The sequence below is a fragment of the Oryctolagus cuniculus genome, chromosome 9 (assembly GCF_051225735.1).
Source record: "Oryctolagus cuniculus isolate XC-2025 breed Fujian yellow rabbit chromosome 9, ASM5122573v1, whole genome shotgun sequence".
Classification (NCBI taxonomy): domain Eukaryota; kingdom Metazoa; phylum Chordata; class Mammalia; order Lagomorpha; family Leporidae; genus Oryctolagus; species Oryctolagus cuniculus.
The window spans coordinates 128,917,943-128,938,200 of record NC_142875.1 but is presented as its reverse complement, the minus strand read 5'-3'; the positions used below and the strand labels follow the sequence as shown (position 1 = coordinate 128,938,200).

Genomic DNA, 20,258 nt, shown 5'->3' with positions numbered 1-20,258 from the left:
CTGCTGTGTCCAGGGAGTGCAGTGGAGGATGGCCCAAGTGCTTGGGCCCTGCACCCCATGGGAGACCAGGAGAAGCACCTGGCTCCTGCCATCGGATCAGCGCGGTGCACCAGCCACAGCGCGCTGGCCACGGCGGCCATTGGAGGGTGAACCAATGGCAAAAGGAAGACCTCTCTGTCTCTCTCTCTCACTGTCCACTCTGCCTGTCAAAAAAAAAAAAAAAAAAAAAAAAAAAAAAAAGAGGAGCTTTCTTCGTGTTTGTGCCCAACTCAGCTCTCACACCTGGAGACAATCCTTACTGGGGTACCAGCTGCGTAGCAGGGAACTAAACTCAAAGCATAGCCAGATGGTTCACCTAGTCAAGACTGTCATATACACAGGGGCACTAAGATTCCAAAATTTGGAGGCATGATGTGTAATGAAACTGGTATTTTGAGCACAGATTTAACTAACCACATTTTGTTAGTATTTAAATAGTAGTTTCCCTCCTACACACCCCCAAAGATTTATTTCATTCATTTGAAAGGTAGAGATTCAGAGAGAGGGAGAGACAGAGGGAAAAAGAAATCTTCCATCCACTGGGTCACTCCCCAGATGGCAGCAATAGCTGGGGCTGAGCTGAAGCCAGGAGCCAGGAGCTTCCTCCAGATCTCCCACGTGGGTGCGGGGGCCCAAGGACTTGGGCCATCCTCTGCTGCTTTCCCAGGCACATTAGCAGGAAGCTGCACTGGAAGTGGAGCCACCAGGGCTCAAACCAGCACCCATATGGGATCTGGCACCCCAGGCAGTGTCATCACTGGCCACACCATGACACAGGCCCCTCTGTCTCACATGACATAGCTGTCAGCTATGTTCTCAGTTTCTCTGATGTGCTCTCATGACTAGATGGGGGCTACAGGCCTACAGTAAGATCTAAGAGAATTCTTTCAAATGGCTTCCTCCAAAAATTCTAGAGCTGAATAAATTTAGGAAAAAACTGTAATCAAAACACAAGGGTCTAAGGACACAAAATTTGATTGTGAGTTAAAGAAACTTCTTCAGATCCAGCAATTATACTTCTAGGAATCTCACCTGGACAATCAAAGCCAAAATTGACAAATGGGATTGCATCAAGCTGAGAAGCTTCAACACTGCAAAGGAAACACTCAGCTAAGTGAAGAGGCCCCCGACAGAATGGGAGAAAATATTTGCAAACAATGCAACTGACAAAGGATTAATATCCAGAATCTATAAAGAGCTCAAGAAACTCCTAGTTAAGAAATGAGCAAAGGATTTGAACAGGCACTTTTCAAGAAAGAAAATTCAAATGGCCAACAGACACATGAAAAAATGTTCCAGAGCACTGGCCAACAGGGAAAAACACTTAAAAACCACTATGAAGTTTCATCTCACCCCAGTAAGAATGGCTCTCATACAGAAATCAACAAACAAGAAATGTTGGCGAGGATGTGGGGGAAAAGGTACTCTAATCCACTGTTGGTAGGAGTGTAAACTGGTGCTACTACTGTGGAGTATGGAGATGCTTCAGAAATCTGAATACAGACCTACCATATGACCCAGCCATCCCACTCCTGGAAGCTTCTCCAAATAAAGATAAATTAGCATATAAAAGAGCTATCTGTATCCCCAGGTTCATGGCAGCTCAATTCACAATAGCTAAGATAAGGAGCCAACCCAGATATCCATCAACTGAAGGCTGGATAAAGAAATTCCTGTATATATACAATATGGAATACTACATAACATTAAAAAAAAAGAAATAAATCCTGTCATTTCCAACAAAATGGATACTACTGGAAGCCACTATACTCAGTGAAATAGGCCCGTCCACAAAAGACAAACACCATGTGTTCTCCCTGATCTGTGGTAACTGATGGAGTATCTAAAAATCATCTATAGGAGTGAAATTGATCCTGTGATCTCTAACAGCCCTTGTCCTGACTGCTGAGGAGCAGTGGTTTTTTCTCTTCATACTATTTGTTGAAACCTTTACTTGGTGTAGAGTTAATCTATGTATATAAAGTTAACTGAAAATAGATGTTTGTAAAAAAGTGAGAATGGGAACAGCAGAGGTAGGAGGAAGTGTGGGACATGGTTGGGAGGGAGAGCAGGGCTCAAAGTGTCACTATGTTCCTCAATCTGTATATATGAAATACATGAACTCTGTGTATCTTAAATAAAATTAAAAAAAAAAAAAAAGCCAGCCCTGAGTATATAAAGGTTCCTACTCATGGGAAGTCAACACAACACTGGAGTGGAAAGATCGCCAAGATATTAAAGACAGAAAACTGAATAACAGTATTACATGGTATGGCATCGTTTTTAAAACAAGAAAAATTTAAATGTATCAAACGCAATAAAGGTAGATGCCTGTGCTGTGGTATAATAGGTTAAGCCTCCACCTGTGGCATAGGCATCCCATGTGGGCACCGGTTCAAGTTCTGGCTGCTCCTCTTCTGATCCAGCTCTGTGCTAACAGCCTGGGAAAGCAGTGGAAGATGGCCAAAGTGCTTGGGCCCCTGCACCCAAGTGGGAGACCAGGAAGAAGCTCCTGGCTTCAGATCAGCCAAGTTCCAGTTGTTGTGGCCATCTAGGAAGTGAACCAGCACATGGAAGATCACTGACTCTTCCTCTCTCTGACTTTAACTCTGCCTCTCAAGTAAATGAATCTTAAAATAAATAGATAGATAGATAGATAGATAGATAACAATAGAGGTAAAAACTGCAAGCCTAACTTTGGGAATTGAGGGTGAGGTAAAAGAATGAGAATTTTCATGTTTTCCTAAGTAAGTACATAATTTAAATGTTTTATAATGAAAATATATGGACTACTTATATAAAAGGGAAGGACATGTTGACAACCTACAAAATGGATGAACTCTGAGGACATTATTTTAACTGACATAACCTGGTCACAGAAGTGCAAACACCATATGATTCCACCTAGGATGATGAAATTCGAGGAAAAGTAGAATGGTGTGGGGAGGAAGGGTAATGGGTACAAAGTTTCAGTTTTTTTTTTTTTTTTTTTTTTTTGACAGGCAGAGTGGACAGTGAGAGAGAAAGGTCTTCCTTTGCCGTTGGTTCACCCTCCAATGGCCGCCGCTGCAGCCGGCGCACCGCGCTGATCCGATGGCAGGAGCCAGGATCCAGGTGCTTTTCCTGGTCTCCCATGGGGTGCAGGGCCCAAGCACCTGGGCCATCCTCCACTGCACTCCCTGGCCATAGCAGAGAGCTGGCCTGGAAGAGGGGCAACCGGGACAGAATCCGGCGCCCTGACCGGGACTAGAACCCGGTGTGCCGGCACCGCAAGGTGGAGGATTAGCCTATTGAGCCACGGCGCCGGCCCAAAGTTTCAGTTTTGTAAGACGAAAAAAGTTCAAGACAAGGATGATGGTGATGATAACACCGGATGCCACTGAAGGGTGCCCTCAAAAATGGCTCTGATGGTAAATTTATGTTATATATTATTATGATGAATTTAAGAATTCTTGATCTCTTTCAGGGCCATACACACAAACTAAAAAGAGAGCGAGAGAGAGAACGTGCTTTTGTCTGCACGTTTGCTCACAATGTGCCCACGAAAGCTTGGATGGGGCTGGAACTCAGAGCCAGAAAGTTAATTCAGGTCTTCCAGGTTGGAATGGCAGAAGCCCACTACTTAAGCCATTACTGTTTTCTGCCAGGGGGTCTGCCCTGGCAGAAAACTGGAGTTAGAAGATCCAGGTACTGCCCCCAGGTACTCCTATAAGGGGTGCAAGTGTCTTAAGCACTAGGTTAAATGCCCACTGCGGCAACTGAATTTTTTAAACAAAAAAGCTTATCTCTTGCCCAGTGAAGAAAACCTCAAGATCTACTGAGCTGCTCTTATCTCTATCACGGCAAGAAATCCGCTGAAAGCTCTGTAACCCTCCAGTCCCATGGCTCCTCTTCTCCCACCTGCACAGCACTTCCGGGACACCTCAGCCAGCCTCAGGGCTGCCACAGGCTGAGACTCCAGGGGCCTCTCCACTCCAGACCTCTCGTCTGGACTCGGATGGACACAGGCAGCTGTCTGCCAGCGTCTTCACCAGTCTAATGCAGTCTAACAGCTGGCACAAGCCACACACCCCAATCTGCCCAACTATCACCCCATACCAACCACCAGAGAGTTTTCTCCACCTTGGTTTGTGGCAAGTCCATTTATGCTTAGGCTGAAACTGTGGAAGTATCTCTCCTCCTGGTATTCTCTATCAGTTAATCCCATTGGCTTCAAAGTATTTCGAGACAATGTCTATCCCCGGCCTCCACTGATACTATTTTGGCCTAAAATGTCGTACCTTGACCTGGATTACAGAAAGATCTTGTATCTTCCCTTGTCCTCAGCACAGTCTACAGTTTCAACCAGGACCAGGGAGACTGGCTCAGACCTCATGCCAGCTTCTGTGTTTCAATTCCCCACTGGCTCCGCACTTCCCTCTGAGTCCAATCTCACCATGCCTGCAGGCTCTACGTGACCTGGCTTTGACCCCGTGACCACACTGACCTCATCACCTGCCACTGGCCCCTGTTCATTCTGTGCCTAGCACACCATAAAGCTGTTGGTCTAGCTACTTCAAGAGAGATGTTTCTACATCCTGACAAGTAAATACACAGCTGATTTAGAGCCCAGTCTACCTAAAATTTCAAATATCTCTTTTATAAAAAACATGAAACGCTGGAGCCAGCATTGTGGCACGGTGGGGTGTGGGGAGCAACCTGGACTGGACTGAGTTACTGGAATTAAGACTTATTCTATGCATCTGCTCTCCCACAATATGGCGCTGGGAGAGGAGAAAACAGCTTCTACGCAGCTGCCTCCAGTTCAGCCAATAAACTGTAGGACTTGCTCCTGATTGGAGGAGAGCAGCATACTCGGCGTGTGGGCAGCCGAGTTAGGATTGGCGGAGGAGGACTATAAAGGAGGAGAGAGACGGCATGCACCAGGAACATCTAAGGGGAACATCTAAGGGGAACACCTGTGCAGCCCCCGAGAAGAGCCGGCCGGCGGAGTGCCGCTCCCCTGCGGAAGTGGGGAATGTGGCCAGGGGGAACTGCCCTTCCACGGAGGTGGAAGGGATAGTAGCCAACCCGGGAAGAACCAGCAGCAAACCCGGGGAGGGCCGAGCAGACGAAAGAACAGCGCAGGGTCCTGTGTCGTTCCTCCACGAAGAGGGGGAGCGACAGTGGGGTAAGCTGCCGTCCGCAATACCAGAATCCTATATGAGTGCTGGTTTGAGTCCTCGCTCCTCTGCTTCCAGTCCAGCTCCCTGCTAATAAACCTGGGAAGGCAGAGGAAAATACCCCAAGTGCTAGGGCCCTGCATTCATGTGGGACACCCAGATGGAGTTTTAGGCTCCTGGCTTCAGCCCAGCCGAGCCCTGGCTATCGCGACCATCTGGGGAATGACCCAGCAGACGGAAGATCACTCTCTGCCTCTCCCTCTCTCTATAACTGACTTCCAACTAAATAAAAATAAATCTTAAAAAGCAAATTTGAAATGCTGAAGGTTACTTCTAAACAAGTGCTAAATATCCTGCAAAAGGGTGGGGGTGGGATGGGGAGGAGATAAACTGATTATACCCAAATGATTTTCATCACAGCACAAGCAGAATCGTAAACAGAAGCAGATGTGTGAACATCTGGAACTGTGGACCTATCCAGACGCTTGGTTAAAAAGAGCAACAGCAACAAACAAACAAAAAGCAATGTAAGTTCATGTTTCCATTTATCATCAGCTGTAATTTTAATGAAGCAGACTTGCAAACTATTGGGTACTATAGGTTCCCAATATTTCAAACTCATCACCTGATGTCTCCTGAAATTAAAGAACTTTATCTGTAAAGCAAATGGCTTCATGTCTTCTGAGTTCAAAAGCATTATGAATTCAAAATAGGCCCTGAAGGCAGGTAACTGCAGCTAATTCATATCTGTAAGTCTCAAAGCTGGACAAATATCAAGCATAGAAATGCAACTTTTACTACTGTGTCTTGCGTAAGCATATGCAATGACATGTGCGTGCATCCAAGAGAAAAGAAGCATACGTCCACTAAAAGCAAAGTAATTTTTAAAAATCATGATGAAATATTTAATTTCCCCCCAAACATGGTCCATAACTGTTTACCAAATGATTTCAGTCCATTTTTATACATTTGTGTGAAAGGCAGAGAGATCCTCCATCTACTGGTTCACTTCCCAAATGTCCACAAAGCTGGGGCCTGACCAGGAGGAAATTAGGAGCCTAGAACTCAATCCAGGCCTCCCACATGGGTATCAGGAACCCAACTACTGGAGCCATCACCCACCGCCTTCCCAGATGCACTGGTGGGAAGCTGGAACCAGAAGCGGACCTGTGGCTGAAATCCAGGCTCAGATGTGGGATATGAACCTCCCAGCAACATCTTGACTGCTACACCAAATACCCATCCATCTTCATTTTGACCTGATTTTGCTACCCTGAAAGGCTAACAACAAAATTTCTGAAGAATGCTAGGGTTTGTGGTCCCCGCGTTAGAAGTCTGTTAGGTCAAGGAAGACGCATCCCGCTACATGGGTCCACTCCAGTTTCAAGGAGCTTAGGAGTGAAGCCCATGGCCCTGGCACCTGTCATATAGCCAACTGCCAATCACTGAACCTTAAATGTGGGCTCCAGAGGGTGACACCCCCCCCCACCCTCGTGGGGCTCATGCATCCCCACGTGTCAATGTTAACTGGCGAGGCCTCGCGTCCTCCTGCACGCGGGCTGCGGAGGGCTCAGCCAGTGTGAGCTGCTGTACGTGGTGTGGTGCTTTCTCAGCCACAGCCCCATGTCCCACCGTATCAGGAAGGGAAGGAGAAGCAGCCCTCCCACCCCATGCATGGACAGAAGATGCCCTTTCGGTCGTGCTCAGCGGAACACACATGACATTCAACATGATGGCACCCCCATCACTGCGAGTGCAGCCACCAGAGCCCAAGGAGTCAGGAGAAATGCAGGCTGCCCACTTGCACACAGCCATTCCTGAGGATGCCACCTGAGCAGGAGGGGCTTTCAGAGTCCTGTGCTCTCCCTGACAGCTGTCTCCCTGTTTCTGATAGGCAGAGCTACGGAGAGACAGACAGACAGAGAGAGGTCTTCCATCCACCAACTCACTGCCTAAATAGTGTCAATGTCTGGCCAGGGCAGGGCCAGGCTGAAGCCAGGAGCCCAGAACTGCACCCAGGTCTCCCACATGGGCGGCAGGGACTCAGGTACTTGGGCCATCCTCGGCTGCCTTTCCAAGTCCATCAGCAAGGAGCTGAACCAGAAGGGATTTGAGCTGGCACCCATGTGGGATGCCAGCATTGCAGGCAGAGTCTTTACCCACTACACAACATCAGCCCAAGGCTCCCTTCTTTTATTGCCAAGCATAACTGTGCAGAAGAGACTCAGTCATAAATTTATCAAAACTCCATGTGTTCCTGCTACCCTGGTAAGAAATGGGTCGAATCCACACATGCAGGTAAATGCTGAGTTTTGAAACAGTCACATGGCCCAGAACCTAAGATTCCTTTAAAAAATTAACTCTATTTTTATTTATTTTAAAGACAGAGTTAGAGAGAGACAGAACAGATCTTCCATCACTGGTTCACAGCCCAGATGCTGCAATGGCCAGCATTGGGCCAGATGGAAGCAAGGAGCTTCTTCCAGGTCTCCCACACAGGTGCAGGGGCCCAAGCACTTGGGTCATCTTCTGCTGCTTTTTCAGGTCAGTCTTCAGGGAGCTGCATCAGAAGTGGAACAGTAAGGACTCCAATCAGTGCTCATATGGGATGCTGGCTTCGCAGGCAGCACCTTCACCTGCTATGCCACAACACTGGCCCTAAAAATTCTTTTATAGTTTTATTTGAAAGGCAGAATGATGGGGAGGGGAGAGAGGGACAGATACATACACACACACACACACACACACACACCCAAAGGTTCACTTTCCAAATGGTTTCAACAGCAGGGGCTTGTGGCCAGGCCTAACCCAGGAGCCAAAAACTCCATGTGGGTCTCGTCTCCCACATGAATGACAGGGACCCAAGCACTTGGGCCATCTTCTGCTGCCTTCCTAGGCAGCATCAGCAAGAAACCCGATCAGGGTCAACACTATGGCATAGCAGGTAAGGCTGATGCGTGCAGTGCCAGCATCCCATATGGGTGCCAGTTCGAGTCCCGGCTGCTCCACTTATGATCCAGCTCCTTGCTAATGCACCTGGGAAAGCAGTGGAAGGTGGCCCCGGTGATCGGGCTTCTTAACCCAGATGGGAGACCCAGAAGAAGCTCCTGACTCTTGACTTCAGACCAGCCCAGCTACAGCTGCTGCAGCTATTTGGGGAGTGACCCAGCGGATGGAAAATATCTTTCTCTGTGTATCTCTCCTCGTTTCTCTTAAGTAAATCTTTTTTAATTTATTAGTAACTTATTCTAAGATTTTATTTTTTTATTTATTTATTTGAGAGGTAGAGTTGCAGACAGCGAGAGGGAGAGACAGAGAGAGAGGTCTTCCTTCCATTGGTTCACTCCCCAGATAGCTGCAACGGCCGGAGCTGCGCTGATCTGAAGCCAGGAGCCAGATATGTCTCTTCCCGGTCTCCCACATGGGTGCAGGGGCCCAAGGACCTGGGCCATCCTCCACTGCTTTCCCAGGCCACAGCAGAGAGCTGGATTGGAAGAGGAGCAGCTGGGACTAGAACCAGTGCCCATATGGGATGCTGGCGCCACGGGCGGAGGATTAATTTACTGCACCATAGCGCCGGCCCCTTAAGTAAATCTTCAAAGAAAAAAAAAAAAAGCTGAATCAGAAGCACAGCAGCTGGAACTCCAACTGGCACTTGGATATGAGATACAGGAGCTGAAAGAAGGTTTAACCTATTGCACCTCAATGCCAGCCCCAGAACCAAGATTCTCAATGACCTTGAGCTTTGATTCTAATGAATACACCACGAACATCTCTAAGCATTGTGCAGACAGGGCTGATAACTGACATAAAAGAGCTCCCAGACACGATCACCAGGATCCAAACAGCAGCTCAGACGCCACAGGGCGCCAGGGCAGTGATGAGGGGACCAGACGCCTGGTGTCTCCTCCCTGCACCCCCTATGGCCCTCGTCTCCTGCCTCCTTCTGTGGCTGCCCTATCTGCTTACATCTCTCCTCCCACTGTCTGAAATGTAGCCCCATCATCCTGCACCTGCCATGCGGGCTTAAGCCTGGCACCTGCCATTTGCTTCAGCGCCTGATCCTTCTCTAGCTCGGGGATTACCAACAGACCATGTGGGAGAAACACTAGCAGAACCACAACAAATACAATAATGAAGTGTTCATGAAGACCTTGTACAACGAGCAGGACTCTCTTATTCAATAAAAGTAACAGTACTAGCAGCGAGAGAAGAGGATTCACAGCACAACATCACTGTGATGTCCTGCCTTACAGAAACGTTTCTCACTTTTGCTCCAATGGACACTGATTCCTTGTTAACACAACTGCTTGTTGTCATCATGACTCATTTTCCAAGGAGCACACTGAAGTGTCCGAGACCACTCAAAAGCACTTCAATATTTACCATCATATAAAGATAATTGAAAATGAATTTTGGCCGGCGCCGCGGCTCACTAGGCTAATCCTCTGCCTACCGGTGCCGGCACACCAGGTTCTAGTCCTGGTTGGGGCGCCGGATTCTGTCCCGGTTGCCCCTCTTCCAGGCCAGCTCTCTGCTGTGGCCCAGGAGTGCAGTGGAGGATGGCCCAAGTGCTTGGGCCCTGCACCCCATGGGAGACCAGGAGAAGCACCTGGCTCCTGGCTTCGGATCAGCGCAATGCGCCAGCCGCAGCGGCCATTGGGGGGTGAACCAATGGCAAAGGAAGACCTTTCTCTCTGTCTCTCTCACTGTCCACTCTGCCTATCAAAAAAAAAAAAAATGAATTTTGATGAAGAATGGGATGGAGATGGAGTGGGAGATGGGATGGTTGCGGGTGGGAGGGAGGTTATGGGGGGAAAAGCTGCTATAATCCAAAAGTTGTACTTTGGAAATTTATTAAATAAAAGTTGAGAAAAAATTTACCATCAGCAGATTTTATCCTTATGCCTCCCAAGTACAACATACTTAAGAACAGCCATGGTCAACTGCAAAGAACGTCACAGAGGCACCAACTTTCTGCTGATGCCACTGTTTTTTCTCCCCTCCCCACTGATTGAAATGTACTGAGTGATAAACCCCCTAATTAAAAATGCCAGGAACTCAGCTAATTATGGGGGACAGAAAGACAAGTAATACACAACCCTCACCCTCAGGTACCTCATGCTCAAGGGGACAGAGGCAAGGAGGATTCCACTGGCCTGGACACCTGCCTCGCCACTCCCAGCCCCCTACTGATGGCAGAGAGTTAGCAGCTGCACCAGCCAGGGACCGGGTGCTGAGAACAGGAGTCAAGGAAGCAGAGGAGCGCAGAGCGGGGTCCCACAGGCTGTCGAGCAGGGACCAGGAGGCACAGGGTGACACTCGCTTAGATTCCCTGCCAGTCTGGCAGGGTAGCAATCCTCACCTCTAGGGATGCACAAAGAACACAGCTTTGGGCTGACAGGGGCAGGGCCGTGACCCTGCTGACACCGCGGTCCGCCCCGACGCCACTGGTACTGCCCCTACACCTCACAGCCCTCAACTTCCAATCATCTTGCTTTCAGATTCTATTCTTTCAGATATATCTTTTTTATGATTATGATTATTATTATTATTTGACAGGCAGAGTGGACAGTGAGAGAGAGAGACAGAGAGAAAGGTCTTCCTTTGCCGTTGGTTCACCCTCCAATGGCCGCTGCAGCCGGCGCACCGCACTGATCCGATGGCAGGAGCCAGGTGCTTCTCCTGGTCTCCCATGGAGTGCAGGGCCCAAGCACTTGGCCATCCTCCACTGCACTCCCGGGCCACAGCAGAGAGCTGGCCTGGAAGAGAGGCAACCGGGACAGAATCTGGCGCCCCGACCAGGACTAGAACCCGGTGTGCCGGTGCCGCAAGGTGATTAGCCTAGTGAGCCGCGGCGCCGGCCTCAGATATATTTTTTAATTTATTTATTTGAAACTCAGAGTTACACAGAGAGAGAAATCTTTCACCTACTGGTTCAGTTCTCAGATGGCCACAACAACCTGGGCTGGGCCAGGCAGAAGCCAGGAGCCAGGAGCTCCATCCAGGTCTCCCACGCGGGTGGCAGGAGCCCAAGCCAGGCCATGAGCAGGCAGCTGGATCGGAAGTGGAGCAGCTGGGACTCGAACTGGCATCCATATGGGATGCTGGCTGCCCTGGAATTTTCTTTAAAACATTATTTTATGTGCGTTTTAAGGGAGAGGGGAAAATCTCTTTGCCCAATTCAAGGCCAATTATACCCAGGCTCTGAGCCATTTCTTATTTTGTGTTTTTAGTCTCACTGATTATGGGCTGCATCACCGGTCTGTCTTCCTCTAGGGAGGCCCAATTTCCTGCATTTTGTGAAAGCAGGAACAAAACCTGCCAGGGCTGGGCTGCAGGAGGGCCGCAGCACCGCAGGAGAGCCCACAGCACAGGGCGGGGACTGCCCGCTCCTTCCTCATCCTCCCTGTCCCCACGGGGTTAAGACCCAAGCCCAGAGGGCTCAGCAACTGTCCCTCGAGTGTGACCTGGGAACCACTCCTGTGACAAGAGCCCAGCCCCAGATGGCCAAGTGCCAGGATTCTACCGCAGACATGTGTACCCCACCTCCTGCACAGTCAAAGGTCAGAGGGCGCGTAGAAGCTCTGACCTGTCTAACCTGGAGCCACGTGTGTATTCTGGAATCTTTCCACTACACACCAAAGCCAACAGCACCCGAGGAACTGCCGCTTCGGAATGTGTCTTGGGAAAAGCTAGCGCAGGGACACCTTCCATGTTCCCGGCAGCTTGGCCTTGGCTATTCCCAGAGACCCCACCTCCACTGCCGGCCCTGCTCCTGACCTCCCACCCAGCACCCTGGCTGCCCCCGTGACCGGACTCGAAAACCACAAACTGAAATTCTGACCTGCCGGCCACCATTCGGCTGCACAAACCCACAAAGCTCTGCTCACAGAAGTAGCACCAGGGGAGGGACCCAGGGTGCCTGAGCACTGTGCACGGAGTCAGCCGGGAGCAGCCCATGGCCTGCACCCCAGATGAGACCACAGTCTGCAGCCCGGTCAGTCTGCTCTCCTCGTTCTATCACCTTCTCGCCTGCAGAAGCCCACGCCCCATGCACGCCCTCACACACCAGCGAGTAACCACAGGCCACGCTCCAGAGGAAGCTGCCTCGTGTGCACGCCGCCTTCGGTACCGGAGGGAAAGAACGGTCAACTCAGAGAGCGGCGCGGGCAGGCAGCAGACCAGGGCCGGAACCTCTGCACTAAGGGCATCACGGCCTTTCGTTCTAAGCAGCAAACACAGGCCCGGTCCCTCCGCTTGGCTGCCTCCCTCCCTGTCAGTTCAAGCCCAAGACCAGGCCGAACAAATCATCTGCTAAGAAGCCTGACTCGCAGGGCAGGTGTCTGGTGCAGGGGTTGAGACATCCCTCCTCTGAGTGCCTGGGGTTGAGTCCCTGCTTCGCTCTTAACTGCAGCTTCCTGCTAACGCGCCCTGGGAAGCGGCAGGTGATCGCTCAAGACCCAGGCCCCTGCCACTCCCGTACGTGGGAGATCCGCATGCAGGCCCACGCACCTGGCTCCGGCCTGGCTTACTCCTAGCTGTTCAGGGCATTAGAGAAAGGAAACAGTGGTTGGGAGATCTCCGCCCATCTGTGCGTCAGCCTTTCAAATAAATTTTTAAAAGTATCTTGGGGAAGCCTGACTTCTTACTTTAGACTTAGAACCCATATGGATACCAACAGGGTGGCAGGAAAAGGCTGTGCTCACCTGGGAAAACCGTTCGCTTTCAAAATGGCCTTTTTTCAACTGATTTGTTCCCGGGACCTCCAGAGGAGGCTGCGGCGACACAGGCAGCGCACACCTCAGACAGGCACACACTGGTGCTGACACGGCTTCAGCACACGCGCTGGGAAACGCTTCGCCCGAGTGCCACAGAAACACCGCACTCCTAGCAGAATGGCCTTGCACCTTAAAACTCATCCAGCGTAGGTTACGGGCAGGCACGCGGTACAGAAGTCAGGTTGGCCCTTGCAACACCTGAATCCCACAGGCGCGCTTTGTTCAGGTTCTGGCTGCTCCGCTTCAGATCCAGCCTCCTGCTCAGGCTCATCCCGGGGGGAGCAGCGGATGGCTCACGTGGTTGGATACCTGCCGCCTACGAGGGAGACTGGAGGGCTCCTGACTCCTGGTTCTGCCTGGCCCAGCACTGGCTGAGGCAGGCATTGGGGAGTGGACCAGGACGGAAGATACATCTGTCTTTTGGTCTTCCTGCCTTGCAAATAAAATGAAAATAAAAATTAAAACTTAACACAGCTTACAGCCAAGTTGCTTTTAACTGTCTCTACTGTTCTTCTAACTATTACCACTGACAGCAGGGACAGCATGTAACAGTGAGCGTGCTCTGTGCCTCCATTTGTTCCTCTTGTGAATTCTCTGAGCGCTCGCTCTCTCTCTCTCTTCCTCCCCCCGCCTCAGACATACACACACAGACACATGCACAATTAAAAGGAGGAGGCAGGTATCTGACCTAGAGGTTAAGCCACAGGTTACCACGCCTGCATCCCACATTAGAATGCCTGGGTTCAATTCCTGGCTCCAGCATCCAAAGGCAGCTTCCTCTAAAACAGGCCCTGGCTCCAGGCCAGCCCAGTCCTGGCCACTGCAGGCATTTGGGAGGTGAGCCAGTGATGGGAATCTAGATGTCCCCTCCCCCACATCCCAACCCCAGTCTTTCAAATAAAAAAAAAATAAGATGTATTTATTTATTTGAAAGGCAGAGTTAGAGAAAAAGAGACCTTCCATGTGCTGGTTCACTCCCCGAGATGGCCACAACAGCTGGAGCTGGGCCATTACAATGCTGGTGGCCAGGAGCTTCTTCTGGGTCTCCCACATATATAGCAGGGGCCCTAACACTTGTGCCATCTTCCACTTCTTTCTCAGGCCATTAGCAGGGAGCTGGATCATAAGTAGAGCAGCCGGGACACAAACCGGAGTCCATATGGAAGCCAGCATTGCAGGAGGTAGCTTTACCCACTACACCCAGCCCTGACCCCGCAAACAAAAATTTCAAAAAATTTCCCCGAGATAAAGCAAGGCAGACTTGTTAACGTGCAGTGCTGCGCACTCAAGGGACGTGTTTAAGCTGTAAGTGCCTGTGGCTTTCACTCACTGGCTACATCTCTGTTATACACACCTGACTTGTGGCTCTTCAGTCAAAACCAGGCAGAATAGAGCCGCCAAATACCCTGGGCTTTCCAATAACACAATTGAAGAACCACGAGGTAGGGCCAGTGCAATGGTGCAGTGGGCTAAGCCTTCGCCTGTGGTGTGCGCATCCCATATCGGCGCAGGTTTGTATTTCAGCTGTTCCACTTCCGATCCAGCTCTCTGCTGCATCCTGGGAAAGCAGTGGAGGATGGCCCAAGTGCTTGAGCCCCTGCACCCACGTGGGAGGCATTTGGCGCAGCAGTTGAGACCCAGGTCAAGACGCCTGTGCCACTCCAGAGCGCTGGGGTTTCACTCCAGCTCTGACGCCAGCTTTCTGCTGCTGAAGCAGACCCTGAGAGGCAGCAGCAATGGTTTAAGCGGTTGGGTCGCTGTGATCCACATGGGAAACCTGCAATGAAGTCCCAACCAGCAACGTTGGCTGTTCTGGACATTTGGATGGGAGCTCTCTCTCGCTCCCTGACAAATAATAAACAATCAAACAAATGAATGGGTTCATGCCTTAGAGCTTTATTTCCTGTATGGGAGTAAGGGCCTGTGATGATCCCTTAGTATTTGTTCAACTGACAAAGAGTATACTCCCCACATAAACTGGTAATATTCACAGAAATCACTTAAGATCCCCCAATACATCACAAAACCAAGTTTAAGAAATACTCTGAAGGGCCTGGAGCTGTGGCCCCTTGCTGCAGTGCCAGCATCCCACATGGGCGCTGTTTCAAACCTGGCTGCTGCACTTCCAATCCAGCTCCCTGCTGCTATGTCTGGGAAAGCAGTGGAAGATGGCCCAAGTACTTGGGCTTCTGTAACCTGTGGAAACCTAGATGAAGCTTCTGGTTCCTGGCTTTGGCCTAACCCAGCCCTGAGCATTGACATTTGGGGAGTGAAGCAGCAGATGCAAGTCAGTCTGTCTGTCTGTCTGTCTGTCTCTCTCTCTCTCTCTCTCTCGGATTCTATTTATTTATTTGAGAGGTATAACTGATGCCTACATCAGCCAGTGCTGGGCCAATTGGGGAGTGAACTAGCTGATGGCATCTCTCTCTCTCTCTCTCTCTCTCTCCATTAGCCTAGCTTGAGCTAGACAGTTTAATCAATCATAGCAATGGTACAGAGTTGCTGGGACCAAACACCCTGGACCGAGGGGAAGAACAGTTGTTGGAAAAAGGGAATATTTGGGTGGTATTTTGAATAACTCTTTTATCCATGAAGATAAGCATTTGCAGGATGCATCTGGATAAATAGCCTTTCAAATAAATAAATAAATATTTTTTAAAAACTTTGAAATTTTAAATGAACTCTCAGACTCCATCTTAAGAAACTAAGATACTAATAATGTCCACAGAGCAAATTCAGATCTCTAAGTCACTTCAGGAACTCCACCACAGCATTTCCTCTGCATCTCAGAGACACGAGCCTACTTCTCACCCTCGTGAAAGGAGGGGCTGGCGACCGCAGAGAGAAGGATGAGTGGCACATAGGCCCTGATTCCACAGGAGCTTACTTAACACCTTGCCCCTGAGGGCAGGAACTGGCAGGCACCAGGGAGGAAGAGCAAGCCCGCCTCCCAAGGGTTAAACCCCCTCAATCAGGCATCTGCAATCAACAGGTCACAGGCCAATTCCTGCTGGCCGCTTGTTTTTGCCAATAAAATTCTACTGGAAGACAGCCGCACTCGCTCGCTCATGCTGTGCACTGCTCTGGCAGAGCTGAGGACTTGCAAAGCCCAAAATATTTACGATACGGCCTGTTGTAGAAAAAGTGCACAGACCTTGACCTCAAAAAAGCAACAAACTATGAACAAGTGCAGTCATTCTCCAGGCCCAGTTCTTTCCCCAGCAGCAGCAAGGCCTTGACCAGACAACCCCTCCAGTTCAGGGGGTTCACTGGCAGCATCGTGGCACAGCGGACCCAGCACTTCTTGGCTCATGACCCACGCCGGGACGGATCTACTAAATTAATACTGCCACGGGCCATCATCTTTGGTTTCCTCTTGTTCTAGACCCTCCGTGTCTAGCATGCTCTTGTGTCAGTTGCCTTCCTCATATTTTTAGCACACATTATTTCCTCCCGATCGCTGCTGCATGTGAGCCAGTTGACTGATGAGAAGGCCTTAACCACCTCTCTAAAATAATGCCTTTCGGTCGGTGATTCTCAACCACGACTATTGTTAGAATCACTGTGGAGGCCGGCGCCGCGGCTCACTAGGCTAATCCTCTGCCTTGCGGCACCGGCACACTGGGTTCTAGTCCCGGTCGGGGCGCCGGATTCTGTCCCGGTTGCCCCTCTTCCAGGCCAGCCCTCTGCTGTGGCCCAGGAGTGCAGTGGAGGATGGCCCAAGTACTTGGGCCCTGCACCCCATGGGAGACCAGGAGAAGCACCTGGCTCCTGCCTTCGGATAGGTGTGGTGTGCCGGCCGCAGCAGCCATTGGAGGGTGAACCAACGGCAAAGGAAGACCTTTCTCTCTCTGTCTCTCTCTCACTCACTGTCCACTCTGCCTTTAAAAAAAAAAAAAAGAATCACTGTGGAACTTCAAAAAGGAACTGTAGAATCACAATGTCTGGGGATGGCACCCAGATACCAGCGTACAATACAGCCTTCTGGGTGTCTCCAGTGGGCAGTCCAGGCTGGGAACCACCTACTTGGTGTTGGCGCAAGCTTGGGTCAGGTCAGCATTCACAGTAGAGATGAATCCTGTCATTTCAGGCTGATAACCCAACATCCAACTTTTTGCCAACTTCTGGGGCTCACAGCACCGTATGACTCTTGATTAAGTCACAGGCAACTTACACACAAGCATGGCGCCCCCTGCTCAGCTGTGAAGGTGAGGTTGCCTGTGTCCTAATAAGAAACAAGTATGTGACCCCTGTCTCAGGTCTGTGTCCTAATAAGAAACAAGTATGTGACCCCGTCTCAGGTCTGTGTCCTAATAAGAAACAAGTATGTGACCCCTGTCTCAGGCCTGTGGAATTTGCCGCATCGGGGAAAGTTCTGGACCTTACCCAGTAGCTTCTCATGAGGCTGCTCGTCCGTATCTTCCATAATATCCTTTACCGGACACCACAGAACCTGCTTTTCTGAGTTCCATCAGCCATTTCAGCAAACAACCCCAGGGACTGGTTGGACCTCCAATCTACGGCCAGTCAGCTGGAATTATGGGATGCCCAGGCTTTTGACTGGCATCTAAAGCAGAGGCAGTCTTGTGGCACAAGGCATTTGGGATCTGCTGCCGCCCACGGGCTGGCCGGTCACAGGTGGCCAGTGCCAGAACTGAGCTGATGCCTTAGGACATCCAGCTGCTGCCAGAGTCGTGTGAGAAAAAAAATCCCGCACATCTGCTATCAGAAACGTTCTATGGATGCAGACGATCCCAGCAGCGCCTCTGCAGACAACCCGGACATGCCCTGATTTATAGGAAAAGCCACCAGGAGAAGACCTGAAGACACAGAGCAGAGTCCTGGCCGGCAGAGATCAGGGGAGGGGAGATTCCCAAAGCAATGATGTGAAAACGTCCACGGACTGCACCAAGCATTTAAGAAAGAAAAGAGGAGAGAAGAAAACACCTTGAAGGGCCAAAGTTAGTTTTTATAGCAGACCTAGGGCCAAGCCAGGTGTCTGGGTTGCAAGTTAACGCCAACCCCAGCTTCCACCATCTACGCCACTGCCAAGCTTTTTCCACTTACACACAGCCATCCATCTGCACGCCCAGAGAGGGAAAGAAAAGCAAACTGGCCAGCGCATCAGCCGCTTCAGCAGGGACGCTGCTGAAACAGCACGCAACTGCTGGTACTTACTCAGGCACCAGGAACCAGGAAGGGATGCCGGCTCTCTTCTAAAAGGGAACCCACCCTTTCCATAAGCAACCCCGTCCTCACCTGGGAGACGCTGCGTCATTCTGTGCTTGCTCCCCCTGACTATTTTTCTGAACTTGCTTTCTCTAAACTTGACCTCCAGCCGCCCAAACGTCCCAGCCTAATGCTACGTCTGCTGAGTACTTTCAGTGAGCTTCACCTTCTAGACATTTCTGGCTGACTTCCCCTGCACACCCCCCGCCCTGCCCTCCTCACTCCACCCTCTGCACTTGCTCTTGTTCCTTCACTTTTTAAACCCAAATTCAGCTGCAAGGCAACAATGGACGGAATGAGCTCCACCACGTTAGGCGCCACCCAGTGCTCTGAAGCCAACAGCTGCATCTTCAGTCGCACCTGCTCCAGCCCGGCAGCCTGGCTGTGAGAAGCAAGGCTCTGGCTATCCGGGAAGCTGCTTTTGGTTCCCCCAGGAGAAAACAGAGTGGATTAGTAGAACCAGAGGCTGAAAGGTCAAAATTTTGGCCTGATGATTTATTTTGTGACCATGGGAAAGTTACTTAACTTCCTTAAAAATTAGAAAAACATTTTTCCCGCTCCAGGGACACTGCCTAGGCACAGGGGGCGGGCAGGCACACAGAACCCTCAGAAGTCTTTGTCTGGAGCACATCTGACCAACTGGACAGCTCTCGCAGTTAGCCACTTGCTTTCCTTGCTTCCCTGCTGTGGGATCAGGTCAGCAGACTGCACACTTGCCCCCTGGCTGGGTTCTACGGCAGGAGCACAAGGCACTGTGTTCAGCTTCTAACAGTGCACACAATTGTTGCAGTCACGCAACACCAAAAAAAGCAAATGTTGCACCCAGCTTATCTTTTATTTCCTATATTCTTTTCTGGCTGACAGAAGGAGGAAGTTAGGAAGAAAAAATGAGCCAGTTCATCAAAGATAACCACTTCCCTAATTCTAAAACTGCATTCTTGAGTCATGGTTTGGCTGTGTCTAGTTTACCTGTGCCCCTACACATGAAGAGTTTCACTAAGTTGTCGTCTGAGGGTGGCACCAGTGTCATCGCTCCCTTGTTGAAAACACCTCTGTGGGACGGCGAGGCTCACGGGACAAAGCCTGGAGCTCGCACAGGGTGCAGCCGCTCTCAGACTCCCACCTACCCGAGGGGGGTCAGGTCTGCATCCTCAAGGCCACACTGCTCTTTGCCCAAGCCAGCCACCGCATTACCTGTCGCTCGGGTCAGCCAGTGTCACGTCCCTGAGGCTGGTCCTCCTCTCAGCAGGCTGCAGCTCCAATGCCACCTTTTAGTGCGGAAATCCCACAGAAGAAGAGGAAGAATCCTGCACCCCTTGCTCTTCGCCGCTGCTTTCTATTTTCTAAACCTACAGTGCACACAACTAGGACTGCGTAAGAGGGCCCTGCGGCCTCCTGGAAGACGAGGCTATTAAGCAGGATGACACCAGGAACACAGTTATACCTCTGCTGGCTGAGCACGTCTGGTTCTCACGCTGTATCTACATAGTCAATTTTAGACCAAAGGGACACCAAAAATACCCTCTTTGCTTGTTATTTTTATCACTGTTTCACTGTTCTGCACTCTAAATTAGCAACTCCAATTGAAATAGATAAAGACAAAAATGAGTAGTATTCAAAGGCGGAAAAAAACCCCATACGACATTCCACATAAATTGGTAACCTCACCAGTTTCATGGTCTTTAGGGGGCTTACATTTACAAAATTATAAAAATAATCATTTTCAACCCTTATCTATTTATTTATTAAGATTTTTAAAATTTATTTGAAAGGCAGATCTACAGAGAGGCAAAGGCAGAGAGAGAGAGAGAGAGAGAGAGAGAGGTCTTCCATCCACTGGTTCACTCCCCAAATGGCCGCAATGGCAGAGATGGGCTGATCCAAAGCCAGGAGCCCGGAGCTTCTTCCAGGTCTCCCACACGGGTACAGGGGCCCAAGGACTTGAGCCATCTTCTACGGCCTTCCCAGGCCACAGCAGAGAGCTGGATCAGGAGTGGAGCAGTCGGAACTTGAACCACCATCCATATGGGATGCCAGCACTGTAGGT

The 20,258-nt window shown here is 50.3% G+C and overlaps 1 protein-coding gene across 6 annotated transcripts in view; it reads right to left on the bottom strand.

The window, feature by feature from the left end:
• Positions 1 to 20,258, bottom strand: part of FGD4 (FYVE, RhoGEF and PH domain containing 4) — a 218,540-nt gene that overhangs the window by 79,547 nt on the left and 118,735 nt on the right. Inside the window, exon 1 of one of the 6 annotated variants that reach the window (XM_089303979.1) lies at positions 18,242 to 18,531. The exons of the other annotated variants lie outside the window; for them this stretch is intronic. Coding sequence (XP_089160105.1) covers positions 18,242 to 18,260 — 19 coding nt within the window. The 5' untranslated portion in view covers positions 18,261 to 18,531. Of the gene's footprint in view, positions 1 to 18,241; positions 18,532 to 20,258 lie in introns of those variants that run through there. 6 annotated transcript variants of the gene reach the window in all.